This window comes from Staurois parvus, unplaced genomic scaffold (assembly GCF_062004578.1).
Source record: "Staurois parvus isolate SC_StPar_1 unplaced genomic scaffold, SC_StPar_1.0 ptg000137l, whole genome shotgun sequence".
Taxonomy (NCBI): Eukaryota; Metazoa; Chordata; class Amphibia; order Anura; family Ranidae; genus Staurois; species Staurois parvus.
Window position 1 is genome coordinate 10,780,996 of NW_028317933.1, and position 18,722 is coordinate 10,799,717.

Here is an 18,722-nt window from a genome sequence, read left to right on the forward strand (position 1 = left end):
CAAAAGCAGAACTGAAAGTTCTGTGATTGGCGCCATTTTGTGTCACTCGGCGGTGGTTAGAGCACTGCAGGGCTTCACATGGTTCGGTTTCACGATCTGCAGCATTTTTGAGCTTGATATTCTTTTTATTCTTGTAAGTGGCTATCTATTTGGCCCAGTAAAGAAGGCATTTTGTACTGCACCATTTGGGTTTCTCTTTTGTGTTTTTTTCCCTTACATGACCATTTGGGAGGTGATCACAGAGGAGGAAGAAGGGTCGTTGTGACCATTTTCAATGCCTGTATATCAATTACCAACCAGTCCATGGAACAGGGGCGGACTGACCATTTGGAAACTCGGGCACTGCCCGAGGGCCCGGGGTCAGTAGGGCCATGAGATGCCCCTGGTACCTTTTTTCATAGGCTTTTTTGAGTTTGGGCAAGGACACAGGGGCCCTATGATCCCCTATTGCCCGGGGGCCCCATTAGTTGTCAGTCCGCCCCTGCCATGGAATGATACCTGTGCATCCTAAAGAGAGTGACATCTCGGTATATGGGAGATGGTGATTGTTTTCTTTAAGTCATTTGGCCAACCATGAGAGTGGGCGGCATATTCATTTGGTGAGTGTACACCCGAAAGAGGGGACATTTTATTTTGTACATGTGGTGAACTCTTTGGAGAACTTGAAGATTTTTGAGGGACTTTTATTTAGGACTTTCTCACATCAAAAGTTATATTTTGATATTTAGTTTTATTGTTTTATTCACTATATGATATTTTGCACTACTGAACTACATTAAGTTGTTCCTTTTTTTGGTCACATTGATTTATTAGAAGTGGCAGCAATGATTTGAGCACCAATTGTATTTTTTGGCACGTTAGTTTAAGCGCAGTTTTGTTTGTTTTTGTATATGCTAAATATTTGGGCATTAACAAGAGGATTTTTAAGTGCAGTAAGAAACGATTTTCAATCAAAGTAATTAGAGCACTATTAAGCTGTTGATTTGTACAAATGATTTCAGTTGAAGAGGATTATGGTTTAGTGTCACTTTGGACCTTGAGCATAGCTTACCTTCCGAGTAGTTTGGTCCTTCATCCAGACATTTCTGTACTGCTTCCATCCCTCCATTCTTTTCGGTTATTTATCTGGTGATCCCGGAACACAATCAGAAAGCTTGAAAAAAAAAAAAAGTCAGTACTAGGAAGTTTTACACAGCCACCAATCAGATCAAAAGCTCCTTTGCTACCTCATCACTTCACTGGTCTAACAGAGCAGAACTTCAGAGTATATGGGAACATGTGACCCCTAGCCTACCCACCCCATGTGACAGTGCTCAGGACTGAGCAGCCAATCGTCTGGCCCAATGTCATGTGGAAACAGAAACAAAACCTCCTGTGGTCAGAGACCCAGATCAGAAATCAGCAGGTTGAACCATATATGAAAGTTCATCCAGTGGCAGATCAAAGGTTGTGCAGCTCAAACTCAAGGCTGGGGAAGCCCAATGACAGCTGTAACAAAGAACAAAAACAAAATCGCACCAACCTTGCGCATTACCTCATTCCTCAGAGCTCTGACGAAGAAGGCATCACCCGTCAAAATGCGTCAACTTCATCCTGAGAGTCTCCCCTCCAGATAGGACCTGCACGTGTCTGCTGATGTTGGATTTTTATATGCTTTTTATATTGCTACTTTTGTGAGTATACATCCTAACTTAATAAATTTACCCTTTACTCACTGAGGTGATGCGCAAGGTTGGTGCACTTTTGTTTTTGTTTTTTGTTACACCAAACAATGTCATGTGGGGAGGGGCAGTGGCTTCATCCATCCGGGTAAGCTCTGGCATCATCTGACAATGAAGTTTCCCCAGGGTGATCAGGTAAAGCGGACTGGTGAATTTACTTTGCAGGGAGGTGGGCTATCAGTTGACACTGTCCCTTTGCCCTGAATTGTTTTACTATTTGCCATCAGTCTTTATAATAAAGACATATGAGACATAAGAATGTTAGAAGAATTCTTACATAGATGTATTTTCAAATGTATGAAGACCTGATAAATTCTGCTGTTTATATCTGTCTCTGACCTCATAATTTCCCTATCATAACCACATAGACAAGCTTATTCTGTGGCCAAATTTGGGTAGAAGCCAATACACTTGGCAATATGTTTTGGATTGTTGAAGGACACTTTTGCACACATAAGACAAAGTAAACATTTCCACATTAGACAATTTCCCTGGTTGGTAGCAATCCAGAACCTCAGCACTGCAAGGCTGCAGTTTTCCCTGCCAAGGTAGAATGAAGATAGTATAGTTACATGTGTAGAACTTTACACTTGGCTATGAAGAACATCTATCTATTAAGGCCTCATGCACACAGAATGTTAAAAAAGCTCTCCTAGAAGCTGTCCTCCTGGCAGCATCGTTTTTGCAGAAAAAACGCCTGGCACTTGTAAAAGTACCTAATGCCTTTACTAGCAATTAGGTGTGTTTACAAGCGTCAAGCGCTAATTCATTCAATGGGCGTTAATTAATTTAATTGGCCAGAGTGATAATTTATTCTGGCCAGTGAAATGAATTAACTCTGAAGTGCTAAATGCAGCTAGAGTTTAGACACATTTAGACACGTTTAGCTGCGTCAAGTGTTTTTCCTGCCAAAACGCTGCTGCTCCTGGACGCACTGGCCCTGTTTTTTTTCCCCTACTAGTAAATGCAACTGCTACTAAAAGCTTCTAAAAGTCTATGTGTGCATGGACACATAAGATAACAAAGAGGGCCATTTGGAAGCAGTAAAAAAAATGCCTGACACCCCTAAAAGTGGCTGCAAAAATGCCCTGTGTGCATGAGGCCTAAGGGGGTATAAAAAAAGGACAATTAATTAAACTTGGAGAATTTGTTTCATATATAAATTTGCACTGATCAAAAAAATCTGGCATATAATTGGCTGCTATGGGCAAAAACAATTTTTTTTTCCTTTTTCAGTTCTTTGATAAGCTTCTCAGGTATTTCATTGTATATTACTGTATGTTTTACAGCACAATGGTGCTCCACATAAATAAAACACGTAAAATGAATGACAGCTACGAGATGCATTACGAACATATTTGTAATATAATTTTTAATTTATATCTTCTTGTCTTATATTCATATACTCCCACTTACTGCTCTTTAAAGGACTTTCTAAACAAAGTGCTCTGAATGAGAATCATGAATCTACCCCAGAGAAAAATCACAAGACATCTCCAGGAGAGGGAGATGAAGAAGAAGAAGAAGAGGAAGAAGAAGAGGAAGAAGTGACCACTCCAACCAAAATCAAAGAGCTTAAGGTAAGATGACTTCTATGCACATATTTAAATAGTTCATCTACATGTATCTCTATATTCGTTTGTCAATTGCAAGTGTTTGAGAACGAAAGTTGTTTATACAGGGACTGATTACTTGCCAAGAAAGAGTGATAATCTGCCCGGCTCCAACATACAAGGCTAATAGATTTTTACTTAGGTACTAAGGGGCTTGGTTGGATGATGCACATGTAAGATTCTTATTTGACTGAGTTCTTGTACTGGCTGCTTCTGGACAGTCTGGACATTATTCAGTCATGGTCAGTTATTACTGATGCCCATATCTACTGTAGATCAGCCAACTGCAGGCAATAGGAGGTTCAGATAGACTAATCTGCTCATGTATGACTAACTTACAACCTAATGGAAGTGTTTAAGTCAGTATATTGTCAATGGGTATTGACACCCGCTTTTACCATAATGTTAAAATATCCCCAACTAGCTCATTACATTCAGAACTCAGTAAAGATGAAACAGTCAGAAGAAGCAACCACATCAGCTAATTCAGGCCTGGACAAATCCCAGGAGCCAGGTATGGTGGCTTTCCAACTGTCAAGGGACATCCTAGCCACCTTATGGTCCATTCGCACCTAATGCATTGTGGTAGCGTTAACCAGGTGATGTGTGGTGTTACCATGTGTTGTGTTAAGGCAGTTTATTCATTTTGAACAGGCTGTCAATGTTCCTCAATCCAGTAGAATGCAGCATACCACATTGCAGAGATGGTTTCCATCTGTGTACTGTGCTACCTAGGAGAGTTGGGCTGCCCTTCAAAGTAAATCATAAAACACTGCACTGTAATGCACTAGTGTGAAAGGGCCCTTCAAACGTCTGCTGGCTTCTAGACCTCACTAATTGGGTCCTGAGTTTTACATTAAAGCAGAACCTTACCCATAACAACTTAAAACATAATAAAAAAAAAATGCTCTTTAGAACATACATTCCAGATTAATAACTATGCTACCAAAACTAGTGTGTGCTGTAAATTGCCTCCAGCGTTGTTACAGTTTTTCCTTGCTGGAGGCTGCCATTTTGTTGAAGCTCAGAGCTCCTGAGCAGTATTAAATCTTTAGGCTCTTAGCAGATTGGCTTGTACAAATTCAGCATAGTGCTGAAAAATAAAGCGCAACTAAGCATGTGCAGAGCAGGCACTTATTTGTAATGTTTTACATAGCTATTCCTGCAAAAGGGGCCAGCCTGAAGTCATCTAGCAGGTCTTAATTTTTAGACTAAAGTTCCACTTTAACTAGTCTATCCCTGAATTAACTCTTTTGACAATTAGCTTTAACAAGGATAGTAACCCATCCTAACTAGTTTGCTCTTTATCTAGTCAAGATAGGCAGAATTCCTTTGTCATGCTACATGTTTCAAATAATGTATTATTTGTTTGGCTGATCCTAAACCATCAAAGTCATGTCACCCTGATCTTGTGATCATGTTATATGCTTGCATCCTGAAATTATTTTCCAGACAAGGATGGCAGACTAGAATAGTGCAATGCTCTTATAAGGACTATAGGATGTCTCACATCAGCCTCCATTTGGGAGTACTCATGTAGAATGCCCAAGATATGTAAAGCATTTAGGTCATGCTAGCAACAGTGTCAGGGTTCTAGATTCCATTGTAGTTGTGGCTGAGACTTCCTAAGAGAAATGGCTCAGCAGGAGTTGTAATTTACAATTTTTACAGAATGTCTGCAAGTCCGTTTTGTCTTGTGTTCACAAGTTTGTTGCTAATTAATTTGGCTTTCTCCATATATTTTGTAGCCTTTGTTTCATTTAATTTTGTCTACCACCATGTTTGTTTACCATGCTTTATATTTTGTCCTCAGATAGAAGTCTGTTTGCTATGGGCACTGATTTTCAATTCCATGTAGCCATATGTGTCTGTTTTGTACAGCTTTGTTTCTCACACTCACTCGCTTGCTTCTGTTTCTTGCCTATTGCTACCAGTCGGAGCAAGAGAGCACTCCCCGGCACAAGGAGGTACCCACTTATAACCAAACATCCATTTACCTATCCTGGCTCCCATCCTCCTGTCCTATAACCCAGCATCCAGCTAGCTCCCCCTTTGGTCTACCTCAGTATCAACCTCCTCTCTTCATGGAAGCCATCACTCTTGTCTTATAAACTATCCTATACTCTGTTCACCTGTTACCACTCCTCCCAACCACACATATATAACTTCATCTAGAGTCACAGCAACCTAACAACCAACCAACCAGGTAATTAAAAACTAAGTATGACACTTGACTATCATTACTGTAATGACCACAATCGCATTGGACTCTGGAAGCCATCCAGAGGAGGAGTATTGATGTAAGGTGAGGTTTTTATATGCCTTAGACCAGGGATGTTCAACCTTTTTAAGAGCAAGTGCCACTTAAGTAATTTAAAAACCAGTCGCAGGCCACTATGAAATGAAATGGTTCAGAATTTTATTTTTTGCATTTTAAATAGCATAATGAACATTTTCCTCCTGCAGCCGCTGAATGCCAGTGGGAGGGAGAAGAGGAGAAGCCGGCTTTTAGCAGTTGCTGGAGGAAAATAAAGGGAAATTGGTTCCTGTATATACTGCCCCTCCTGCCCAAATGTAAAACAATGTGACAGGGAGGCTGCACGGGCGCACTGGAGCATGGGGTGGGGTCACCATTGCAACCCCTGATGCTACACCAGTGGTTGGGGGCAAGGGCAGACCATGTGGCCCCTGTGTCCTTGCCTACACTCAAAGCACATTCAAATAAGCCTATAAAAGGTACCAGGGGCAATTCATGGGGCCCCTTACTGACCCTGGACCCTCGGGCAGTGCTCGAGTGCTCAAATGGTCAGTCTGCCCCTGGTTGGGGGTATGTGGTAAAGACACATCGCAATTATGGGGTTTTACCGTCCTCAAAACTGCAAACGTAAAAAGCCATTACTCTCCTGAGCCACTTATAAGGCTGCTTTCACACTGATGCACTGGTGTTTGCCGGCACTGCAGGTGCGGCGAAGTGCAACTGCGGCTTTCCTTCGGGTTAGCTGCGCTTTGCCATAGACTTTTATTATATCTTGCGGGTGTGGTGCACTGTCTAAAAGCACGCCAAAACTGCATTCAGAATATAATAGAAGTGCACTTCCCTGGTTTGATTTTGTGGGCCACATCAGAGTGCTCTGAGGGCCACATGTGGCCCGTGGGTCACAGGTTGAGCACCCCGGCCTTGGACTAAGGAAACCACGACTGAAAGATACTTGTAAGCTGCCATTGTTCTCTCAGAAAATGCTATTTGCCTGGCCTTCATGACGAAGCATGAGCCATTGAGCAAGAACAAGTATGCAGATCAGGGTTCCAGGCAGGGTCCCTGAAAGTAACTAAATCCCAAACAGCCATGCAGCTTGCATTTTCAGAGGAAGGTTAGCAATGGCAGCGATCATACAGGTTATCTTTATATTGCAAATCCACCCATAGTTAATATTTCTGTATGTATAGACACTAATAAGCTGAATCGGCCTGTTATCTCCCTCAGGACTCCTTGCAGAAACCCCACCTGAGAAGTATAGTCTTGCTGCAGTTTTATATTAATAATTCTATGAATACCTGTTAACATTTTTTAAGTTTATTGCTCTGTATAAAGCTAACTGAGCCTTCTGCAATCATTAAAGTAGAACTGCATTATCATTAAAAACTATACATTTGTACTTTTCATAGCAGCTTCTGAAAAAAAAAATATCAATAGGATGCATTACCTCTCCTGAAGGGAAGTCTTGTTTCCATAAATGCATCCCGCAGCCTCCTGGCTCTGAGTAAAGGCTGCTGTGCATCTGCTTCCAGGAGACAGCTTGATCATTCACCTCTATGCAGAGCAACTCTCTGGTCTCCAAACAGCCCTGTTTAGTGGAGCCCAGGAACAACTATACAGCAAAGATGAGTACAAACTCAAAGCCAAGCCATGTTGCTGAAACCAAATTTATCTTCAGTAAAGAAAACACATCATAATATATTTTTTTCAAACACAGGGGCAGATATTAAGGAAAAAGGTATGTTCAAAGTTCATTTACACTTTACATTCTGTAATATACAGAAGACCAAATTTACATATAGAATGTAATAATAAAATCTAATAAAATGTACTGGAGAATCTGCTCATGGACAGTGCCTTGGTATTATTCCAGCAATATCCTAATAAAAACCATGGACTGGTGTACCTTTGGAGAGCTCCATTTTGAGGGCAGTACAGTTGTCCCAAGTGCTGTGTCAAAGGTCAGAAATGAAAAATGATCGCAGTCAGTCATACACAGAGGCATGTAACACCCTCCACCTTCCCCCAGGTCCATATTTATTATTGATGACGTCTGCAGCCTGGCCGATAAATTTTACCCTGAACTGTCATCAAGAACTGGCCAAAATTCATAAATTCATATAGTGTATAGACAGCTTTAGCGTGTAGGCACAAGCAACCTGGCACTGGATGAAGACATCACAGGAGGCTTGAGCCACCACAGCGGGTCCTGTGTGGGAGCAGGAAGGAGGGATCTTCCTAAGGTGGGAGGCTGGGGTAGTTTTGATTCTTTCTTGTCCATTGAGAGATACAGGAATTCATATATTGCCAGGTTACAAAAAGCAAACAAAAGAAATTGAAAGGCCAGCCCAGGAGAAGCCCTTAAACAACCAGCATGTTTTTGCTAGTGTCCTAGAAGAATGGATATCTTTTCTCTAGCTCTCCTTGAAAAAGTGTAACCTTTTTTGGTAGCATTTTTTCTTCAATCAAGATTCTTTCCTGAATTGCTGCTTGAGCTGGTCTCTTCAGTTGCAGCTATATTCAGAACCCATTCTGGTAGCAAGTTGGCTGCAGAGCACTTTCCAGGTCCAAGGCCATTTGCATTACCTCAGTGCTTGCCCTGACTCTAAAGACTACTCTAAAGAGTAGGTTGATCAGGCTGAGCACCTGGAGCTGCTTCATTAATTGGCTTGCTAAGATCCTTTGAAATCCCCCTTTTCCATCAGTCTTACATGAAGAATGGATTAGGTCTAAGGGGCTAATGCTTGGTACACATTGTGAGTTTTTTTTTTTTTTTAGCCCAACTGAGGCACTCACAAGGAGGTCTCTGTACTAACTATGCAATGTTATCACATTGCTCTCCCCTCTGAGATATTGTGTTATGACAGGGGGACTGCCCCTCCCACCAGAACACTGGTTAGCACTCGCAGCCAATGGCCACTGATAAGATTCCGATATTTTTCCAGCATGCCTTTTCAACAGAAGCCATACATTCCTCCGGCTTCTGTCGGACAGGCTGCAGTACACACAGGCCGATACTGGCCGATATTTGGCCCTTTTGTACCAAGCTTAAGCGATGATGTCATCTGCTGGGTGGCGTGTTGTATGCTCTATTTCCTGCCATTAGGCATCAAGGAAGTATCCCTCAACTGCTGCTCCTGCTTTGCCGAGAGAAACGTGAAACTCTCATTTATAAACCATTCCTAGAGCTTGCGTACAGTGACCCTAGTCACCTCAAGCCATCACTTGATCACCTCCGGCCATCCAAACCTCATCAGCTGCCAGCTGTGTGGGTTTTGTGAGTCTTGCCTCACACCCTAAGTGCACCCTGTGCTTTACCACTACATGGTTGCAATATATCTTTATCTAGACATAGCAGTTCCACTGCAACAGGTGACCTCAGTTCATACTTTTAATAATTCAGTGGACGTTATGTCTGCAGTATGGAATCCTAATACCCTATGGTTATAAGGTCTGCCTCATCATTGGAGTCCTCTTTAAATTTGTCAAGTGAGCGTGAGTCAGCCTTATCAACCAGGGCCTCCTCAACAGTCACACAAGACTTTGTGGCCAAATTCACCCATTTCCTCACTGGTTACGACCACACAAGAAATAGGTGCACTCCCGCACCTTCAGCCGCAAAGTCTATTGCTGATCTATCTGCAGCTCTAGAGGAGTGACCGTCTTTGACTCTGAATTTTGGTCACCTTACTCTCTCTCCCTGAAGACAGTATCCTTAAGGAATTTCAGTCTTCTGCTTCATTTTAGCTCTTATGCAGTCAGGGGCGGACTGACAACTCATGGGGCCCCCGGGCAATAGGAGATCATGGAGCCCCTGTGTCCTTGCCCAAACGCAAAAAAGCCTATGAAAAAGGTAACCGGGGCATCTCATGGGGCCCCCTACTGACCCTGGGCCCTTGGGCTATGCCCGAGTTTCCAAATGGTCAGTCCGCCCCTGTATGCAGTACATACTACCCTGCATTTAGAGGATCAGACTATTATTTCCAGTCCTGAGTTTTGCAAAGCTCCTGCAGCTGCAAAGAGCTTCCTACTACATCTGCTCTTTAAGGTATTTCTCTATAGGGATTGGAAGCACCCTGACGGATTCTGGACACCTACTAGATTTATTACCGCTTATCTGCAAAACAGTGGTCCATACCTACTGTGAATCTACCAGTGATTCAACTTAACAGGGAAATCACTAGGTCAGAAGAGGGCATCTCTAGGTTAATTAGTGGAGACTTAGGGTCTTTTTTTATTAGCCCAGTTTCCCTTTTACTGGTAAACCATTGTTAGGTTCCTGTGTTTGGTTTCAGTTCTTACAAGGGAGTTTTCTCTCTCCTTGTTGACTATTGTTCAGGTTATTGGTCTTTTTCTCTCCCATAAATTCAGAGACGTTTTTCTCTAGTTACGTGACCATTCTTCTTGGTCCACCAGCATCAGGCACAGTTCCCCATCTTTTTCTGGTCTGGTTGCCTTCTTCCCCTTACCAGATGAGGGGTTTGGCTTCATCTGATTTCAGCTTGGGTGTTGGTCCCTCAGGTGGCTCCTGAGCTGAAGTCAGCCAACGGCTATTATTCACACTGGGCCTACAATTTGTTTGCAGTGTCCAATCCTCCTATAGGCAGGCAGAATGAGGGTATAAAATTCCTCTTAATGTGAACAGGTATTTTAATGAGAATGCATTAGTAGATGCCAAATTTTGGCATTGTAGCAAAAGCAACTGGGTGTAACTGAGTGTTCTAGTGAGGATATCTTCATACTAAAGTCCTCAGGCCATTCTGTGTTTAGAAAAGATTATGTTGTTCGGCCAACAATGCAAAACTGATTCATCAGGCATAGGTGGATAGTGACCTAATTAGTAAGACATTCATACAAAGTGAATGTTATATTTTTAATAGTCTTGTACACAACAATAAAAATATATTATCTCAATACCATTACTTATGTTTACTTAGGCTTTTATCTTGCATAGTCCTTGGTAAGTCACGGCTTCTGTAGGGAGTCTTTTGCAGCACAGTTGTGTCTGTATGTATAGAATTTTCAGTTAATACACACCTATAACAGCTTGAAGATGTCCTTTGACATCTTAAAAACTGAAGATTGGGGAATTAAATAAAAAAATATTTAGATTGGTGGAAACTTATAATGGTCAAGGCTTTCAAAAAGTTTACTGTCCTGGGGAAAGGCAAAGTTAATGCATATAGATGTATAAAGGCAAAAGATTCAGCGGGGTCTTCAAGAGCCTGAACAAATTTGGAGTCAAATAGGTAGTACACAGCTAATTTTGTTGTTACGGCTCCTACCTGCAATGCAGAATTTGTCAGAAATCAGACTTTAAAGGCAATCTGCAAATGGGATCATTTACTAAAACTGGAGAGTGCAAAATTTGGTGCAACTCTGCATAGAAACCAATCAGCGTTCTGGGTTTAGTGCCAAAGATTAACTGAACAAGCTGAAATTAGAAGCTGATTGGGTACCATGCACAGCTGCACCAGATTCTGATTGCTCCAGTTTTAGTAAATCTACTCCACTGTGTTTATATATTTTCTTTCTTGCTTTATTGTGCTCAGAATTTAAATTAAAATAATGAAATGTTTAACCAGTTAAATATGAAATATTGCATAGGAATATCTCATATTTACCACTTGCTGTCAGCAGATAGAGATCAACGCAAACACAAGGTGGATCCGTCTGCCGCTGCTCAAAAATGAGATAAAAATAACAGACACAGCCCTTCTTCTCTCCTAGCGGAGACAACAGAGATGTGTTGATTAGTTAGAACAGGTTGCCAAAAAGCTTGTATGTAGTGCTGGACTTTCTAATCAGAAAGCTCAGTATATTTTATAAATTGAGAGTAATGCATGGATCCTGCAATAAATGTTTATTTAGAAAATAAAGATTATATCAAATAAATTCATAAGTAAAAGATGAAAAACTTTACTTTTAATGAGTAGTATGTAATAATTTTCGAGTAAAACTGGATATTATAGTCTCCCTTTAAATAAGGACAGCAGTGTGTTACATAACATCAAAGTGTATCTATAACCCAAATGTTTGGGTGGATTTAGTGGAGAGGGGCTAGAACCCCTGTCAGGTTTAAATTATTGTCTGTGTCCCTGTCCCTGTTGGTGAGAGTTATTCTCTTTATTTGGCCTGATGGCCATTGACTGAAAGTGTCAGGGCTCCGGGTATGACCAGAGGTGTGTGGACTGACACAGTGAAACGCAGGCTTCAGATATAGTATAAACAATATCATTTATTTAAGACTAAACAATACATAAATGCAGTGCAAGACTAAACATAAACACAGTGCAAACAAACCAAACCAAAACCCCCAACAGATAACAAAAGAACAATACTAAGCGTAGTCGGACGGGCCGGGTCAGGAACAATCAGGCAGACAAGGTACCAAAGGAGCAGACTGGAGAGTGGTCAGGAATAGCAGAGGTCAGGACAGGCGGAGTTCAATCAGAGTCAGGGATCAAGCAGGATCAGACTGGAAGCCGACAGGATGCAGGTACAGGGGCTCTTGGGAAAACATACACCAAGGCCCTGATTGCAAGTCTGGCCATTCCTTATATGCACCTCCTGCAATCAGCCTCAGGTGTTTTGGCTGACTGCAGAAGTGAGCCTCTGGTTGCTGAGAGCACCTGCTGGCCAGTCCTGGTACTGCAACCCACAAGGCAGGTGAGTCCCACCACTATTGGCGAGTCCATTCCTGACAGAAAGTATGGGAAAATCCACAATTTTAAGTTCCCTCACTGTCATGTCTACAGGACCAGAAATGAAGAAAAGTCTCCCCAAGAGGACATCAAACTGACAGGGGTTTAGCACTTCTTCACTTTATAAAAAAAAAATGAGTCCTTAGGTGTACTTCAACCTGATTACCACATACCCTCCATGATTACCTGCCTATCCCAGCATGTTCTCATACAAAACCTCCCAACAACTCTTTCCCTGCCACCTAGACACCTTCCTTCCTACCTCTCCTACCTTTCTGCACGTACTTTCTCATCTCGGTGCATCTTAAAATGAACCTGTATTCTACTTTAGATATTTAAAAGTAGAAGTCATGCCAAAGAACACACACCCCAAGATGTTCCGTTTCTCCTATCTAGTTGCACTTTGTTACTGGACCCTGACTTAGACGACTTTACAGCTAACTACATCGACTGCCAGTGCTCTATCCACTGGTGCTGTCACCAGCCAATGATACAGTTTAATTGAACAATGGAATGGCAGGTGGCAGGGCTTAGTCATGAGGTAAGGGTACGTTAGATCCCAGTAATGAAGTAAAACTATATCAGAGAGGTGGGCCGAATGCCCATTTCTGGCTAATAAAAGAAAATAATAGCTATCTTGTGGTGTCTGATCTTGAGCAGGAATTTTTCTTTACCTTTAATACGGAATACAGGTCCACTTTAAAGAGCCTGCTGTTACACCTGAACGCCAGACCTTCCAGAACCCTGCACCTAGCTTATTCATTTTCAAACCCCAGGTTTTCAGAATTACCGGAAACCCCTTCACTGCCAGAGAGGTATGGTTCATGTGGTAGAGTGAAGGGGTTGCAACAGGCTATTAACTTGTGTTTGTCATATCCCTCACTTAGTTCCTGGACAAGTCAGAAGATGTCCTACTGAAGCACCAGGCCAGTATTAATGAGCTGAAAAGAACCTTGAAACAGCCAAACAGCAAACTTGTTCACAGAGAACGCGGACGAGAAAAGAGGCTGCCGTCTTCACCTACCTCCTCATCCCCCAAACCAGAGGTAATTATACCCTCCGGAAGATTTACCCCCCTCATGACCAGGCCATTTTGTGCTATATGGCGCTGCACTACTTCACCGGTCTTGCAATACTGTACACAAATGAAATTTATAAAAAAAATTTTCACACATATAAATCTCTCTTTTGGTGGTATTTGATCACCACTGAGTTTTTAACTTTTTGCGCTATAAATGAAAAAAAAACTAATTTTTTAAAAAAAAAACAATATTTTTTACTTTTTGCTATAAAACATATCCAATAAAAAATGAAAAAAAAATTCTTTATAAATTTAGGCCAAAATGTATACTGCTACATTTCTTTGGTACAAATTGTGGTATATATACTGGAATTTGTATCTATTTATTTTATACTAGTAATGACAGCAATCAGAGACTGCGATAGTACGGTAGGCATTCTTACACTAACTGACACTGTGGGAACTGACTAACTGCCAATGCCATTTCCAGTGACACTAATAAAAAGCACTGACACTGTACTAATGGCACTGGGCAGGAAGGGGTTAACATCTGGGGCGATCAAAGTGTTAATTGTGTGTTAGAGAGTGTTTAAACTGTGTACTGTGCAGTGTTTTACTAAGGGAGGTGCTAGTTTTTATCTCCCTGCTTTGCAGAGAGATAAAAACCAGCATGTCCCCACTGACAGGAGAGAGATTTATGTTGTTTACACTCACAGATCTCTCTCCTGTCAGCTGCTCCATCGCTTGCTGAGTTCAGGCCATGAATCGCTGGCTGGAAACTGGAGATTGAAACCTACCGGAGCCAATGACAGCGTGGGTAGAGCAGTTGACAAGTGGTTACTTTTACAGAGTTAAAGGACCAATCCATCTAAATACTTTATATACATGAAGTCAAAACTCTGGCCCGTCCTTCCCACTATGAAATGTTGAGGCTTACTATTACACTAAGAAAGGCAGGAGGGGCAAGTCAAACACAGTGGAGATGTACACATTAAAGTAGATGTAAACCCCAACATTTAGTAACAATAGATAAATATTGGCGCTAGAGAAGTAAAAAGATGAACTTAAAGTCCATATGCTTTTAAAAGTCCAACTTGTATGGAAGGGGGGGAAGTGGGAAATGGGCTTTAAAAAGTTCCAATGAGTAATTGGAACGGGGTAGCACAGTGGCTAAATGGTTAGCACTTCCGCCTGGCAGTACAAGGGTCGCTGGTTCGAATCCCAACCTGGAGTTTGCATGTTCTCCCTGTGCCTGCATGGGCTTCTTCCAGGCACTCCGGTTTCCTCCCACACTCCAAAGACTTGCTGGTAGGTAAATTAGACCCTGTCTGAATTGGCCCTAGTATGTGTATGTATGAATGGAAGTTAGGGACCTTAGGTTGTACCCCGCTTGAGGGTTAGGGACTGATGTGAATATACAATATATATGTACAGTGCTGCGTAAACTGACGGCGCTATATAAGTACCTGAAATAAATAAATAATGGACAACAGACAGCAACATCAGTGGCAGCTCCCTCAGAGCAAAGCTGGACTCTGTAGGCAAGGAAAGAGATGACAGGGGCACCAGACTAAGTGCAGCATTAGAAGGTAAGTTTTATTGTAAGGTAAAGACAATGGCAACTCACTAGAAGTGAAGTGTAATAAGGCATGTCACCCTGGACGTCGTCCTGTGAAGGTCCCGGGGAGCCGATGGAGAAAAAGCAGGACTGTGTGATGCAGGAGTAGCAGCAGGAACAAGTCTCCTGGACACTCGGTGCTTGGTGTGGCCAGCCGCTGGAGGGAAGATCAGCCGGGAACGCAAATGGCGCCGGGGTGGACATGTCATCAGACGTAGCAGTGTAGTGACGTAAAAATGGGCGGTAATGCGTTTCGAAGCGTAGCTTCTTCTTCAGACCTCAGGACGATGTCCAGGGTGACATGCCTTATTACACTTCACTTCTAGTGAGTTGCCATTGTTTTTACCTTGCAATAAAATTTACCTTCTAATGCTGCACTTAGTCTGGCGCCCCTCTCTTCTCTTTCCAAACCCCAACATTTAGATTGTCCAAGCACTGGGTATCAAAAAATATAGGTATTTTTAAATAAAATACTGTTTACACCTTTTTTTTTACCATTTGTTGCATTTTAGTTCATTTCGTCTCCTACACCCTCTTTGCAGCCATTTCCTGTTTATCTATTGGCGCTCCAGTGATGACTGCATGGCATTTTTCACTATGGATTTTCTGATGGTGACAACAGTGGCAAATATTCACATAATATGGGCGACAAAGCAGAGGCACAAGAGGTCTAGGTTTTGGGGCTCCAAAAAAAAACTAAAGATATGTATAGACAGTTTAGCAACCTTACTTTTACTACAGGTTTCCGGTAAGGTACACATCAGGGGCAAATAAAACAGAATTTGGGTGGAAACCCTCCTAGCACCAAACCCTAGGTGAAGATAGACACATGGCTTACTACATGACTTACTACATGACATGTAGCTCTTGCAGGCTACACAGTGAACTGCCTGCTACTGGTGACCCATCCATAATTTCTCCTTGTACTGACGTGGACCTAAACTGAAAAACTGACCCTTTTTCTTAAAGTGGTAGTAAACCGCGTCCAAAATGAAAGAAAAGTTAAAGGCATAATGTGTTCGTATGCATCGCATACTAGCACATTATGTAGGACTTACCTTAAAACGAAGCCCTCCAGTGGCGCACTGTCACCGCTGTAGAGGCTTCCATCTTCACCCGGTCTTCCCTTTTCTTCTTCCGGTCATCTTGCTGGCTGAGCCGCGATGACGTCACTCCCGCACATGTGCACGAGAGTCTCAGGACACGGCACAGTGCTCTGAAGGAATGCGAATGTAAAAAAAAACCCTGAATATCTCTTAAACAAAGTACATTTAGGAGATATTCATTTTATCTACAGGTAAGCTTTATTATAGGTTTACCTGTACAGTAGGTACAAATGAACAAAGTGCCTTTTACTACCACTTTAAATTCCTCTTGAAAAATAGCATTGCACTTCCTGTGTTTATGAACGGCAACCCGCCCCTGGACTGCCACCGTCGTGCCGTTTATATACAACGGCCGGACAGCAAGTGGTTAATGAGGGGTTAAATGTATTTTCTACTGAGAAGGGTGCACTGCTTAGCTAAAGCAGAACTCTGGGCACAAACTTTTTTCCATGTTCTTGCTGCTGATCTCCTACATTCACTGAATGTGTCATCCATCTTCTGGTTCACTCAGTAGCTGCTCTGAAATAAGCTGATGATTTTCAAATCAAACCATTAATTCCCAGTGGTTTCCTGTTTGTAAGACTGTTGTCTGCTATGCCTCCTATTCTCCCAGCCATTGGTCTTGGCACACCTCTTCTGTAGTTCTTCCTCCAGGAAGCAGTGATTTCCTCCCAGCTCACTGTAGTGGGAGGAGTCAGACTCCTGGTCTGTACCTCCCACCCAGGCAGTGTTCTAAGAATGGCAGCTCGGGACACTCTGGGGTTTATTTACTAAAGCTGGAGAGTCCAAAATCAGACTCCCTTCTGCATAGAAACCAATCAGCTTCCAGGTTTCATTGCCAAAGCTTCATTGATCAAGCTGAGGTTAGAAGCTGATTGGTTTCTATGCAGAAGGGAGTCTGATTTTGGACTCTCCAGCTTTAGTAAATAAACCCCTCTGGGTCTGTCCCGCCTCCCATTGCTTCAGTTAGTAGTCTCTGTACCTCCTCCACTAATAACAGTGTATATACTATACATACTAGGGGTGCACACGTATATCGGCAGCCCAAAATAGTGTTATAGGCATTTTACCGATAGGAAAAAAGGTGCGAATGGCTACCAAAAACGTGATTTTTACCCACGATTTTGCCACGTTTTTACCCGTGATTTTCCCATGGTTTTACCTGGGATTTTGCTGCGGTTTTGCTACTATTTTGCCACAGTTTTACCCGGGATTTTGCCACGATTTTACCAAGGATTTTGTCTTGATTTTACCTGCAATTTTGCCGTGATTTTATCACGTTTAGGGTGTTTTTCATAGGTCATGTGATTTTAAAAAATCGCAATACATGTGTGGTTTTGATGCTTTTTTGCTAGGTTTTCAATGCATGGTTCACACCAATGCAGTTTGCGTTTTTGTCTGTTTTACAATGCTTTTTGCAGTGAGTTTTTCTCGCGCGTTTTTGATGCGGTTTTTGGTACATTTTGTTTTTTTTTGGGCCAACCTGTTGCTGGGCAGATTAAAAACACATCAAAAACATAACATGTGTGTGTATTTGATGCTTTTGTGATGCATTTTCAATGCAGGTCAGGCCTGGTTCACACCAATGCAGTTTATGTTTTGTCTGTTTTGCTGAGCTTTTTGCAGTGTATTTGTGTTTTTGCATGCGCATTTTTGATGCTTTTTTATACGTTTTGCGTTTTTTTAATGCTTTTTTTTTTACCCAACTTGTTGCTGGGCAGATTAAAAACTCAAAGCACATCAAAAACATACCAAGTGTGTATTTGATGCTTTTGTGATGCATTTTCAATGCATTTCAGGCCTGGTTCACACCAGTGCAGTTTATATTTTCTCCGTTTTGCCGTGCTTATTGCAGTATGTGTGCATTTTTGCACGCGCATTTTGTATGCCTTTTTTATGCGTTTTGCCTTTTTTGAATTTTTTTTTTAGCCAACTTGTTGCTGGGCAGATGCAGAATGCATCAAAAATGTAAAACGTTTGTGTTTTTGATGTGTTTTTGCTGCATTTTCAATGCATTCCAGGCCTGGTCCAGAAAACCACAAAAAATGCAGTTTGCGTATTGTCTGTTTTGCAGTGCTTTTTGCAGTGCACTTTGCATGCTTGTTTTTGATGCATTTTTTGCTGAAAGATAATTAAAAAGCACTGTTGTGTTTACAAGGAGGAGTGAGATGGTGTCTATAGTTGCTGCTAATGTTTGTTGCTAATGGCAGTATCTATTCTTGTTTCTAATGGGAGTATCTACTGTTTGTTGCTAATGGGAGTACCTACTGTTTGTTGCTAATGGGAGTACCTACTGTTTGTTCCTAATGGGAGTATCTACAGTTTGTTGCTAATGGGAGTACCTACTGTGTGTTGCTAATGGAAGTATCTACAGTTTGTTGCTAATGGGAGTACATACTGTTTGTTCCTAATGGGAGTACATACTGTTTGTTCCTAATGGGAGTATCTACAGTTTGTTCCTAATGGGAGTATCTACAGTTTGTTCCTAATGGGAGTATCTACAGTTTGTTGCTAATGGGAGTACCTACTGTGTGTTGCTAATGGGAGTATCTACAGTTTGTTGCTAATGGAAGTACCTACTGTTTGTTGCTAATGAGAGTATCTGTTCTTGTTCCTAATGGGAGTATCTACAGTTTGTTGCTAATGGGAGTACCTACTGTTTGTGGGAGTATCTACTGTTTC

General features: G+C 41.9%; 1 protein-coding gene across 11 annotated transcripts in view; it reads left to right on the plus strand.

Moving 5' to 3' along the window:
- EPB41L1 (erythrocyte membrane protein band 4.1 like 1) overlaps window positions 1-18,722 on the plus strand; it is a 229,560-nt gene that overhangs the window by 179,826 nt on the left and 31,012 nt on the right. For 9 of the 11 annotated variants that reach the window (XM_089673334.1, XM_089673336.1, XM_089673337.1 and 6 more), the window contains 3 exons: window positions 3,150-3,301; window positions 5,269-5,301; window positions 13,183-13,341. In XM_089673334.1, coding sequence (XP_089529460.1) covers window positions 3,150-3,301; window positions 5,269-5,301; window positions 13,183-13,341 — 344 coding nt within the window. The remainder of the gene's footprint in view (window positions 1-3,149; window positions 3,302-5,268; window positions 5,302-13,182; window positions 13,342-18,722) is intronic. The other 2 variants (XM_089673339.1, XM_089673344.1) reach the window with 1 other exon arrangement.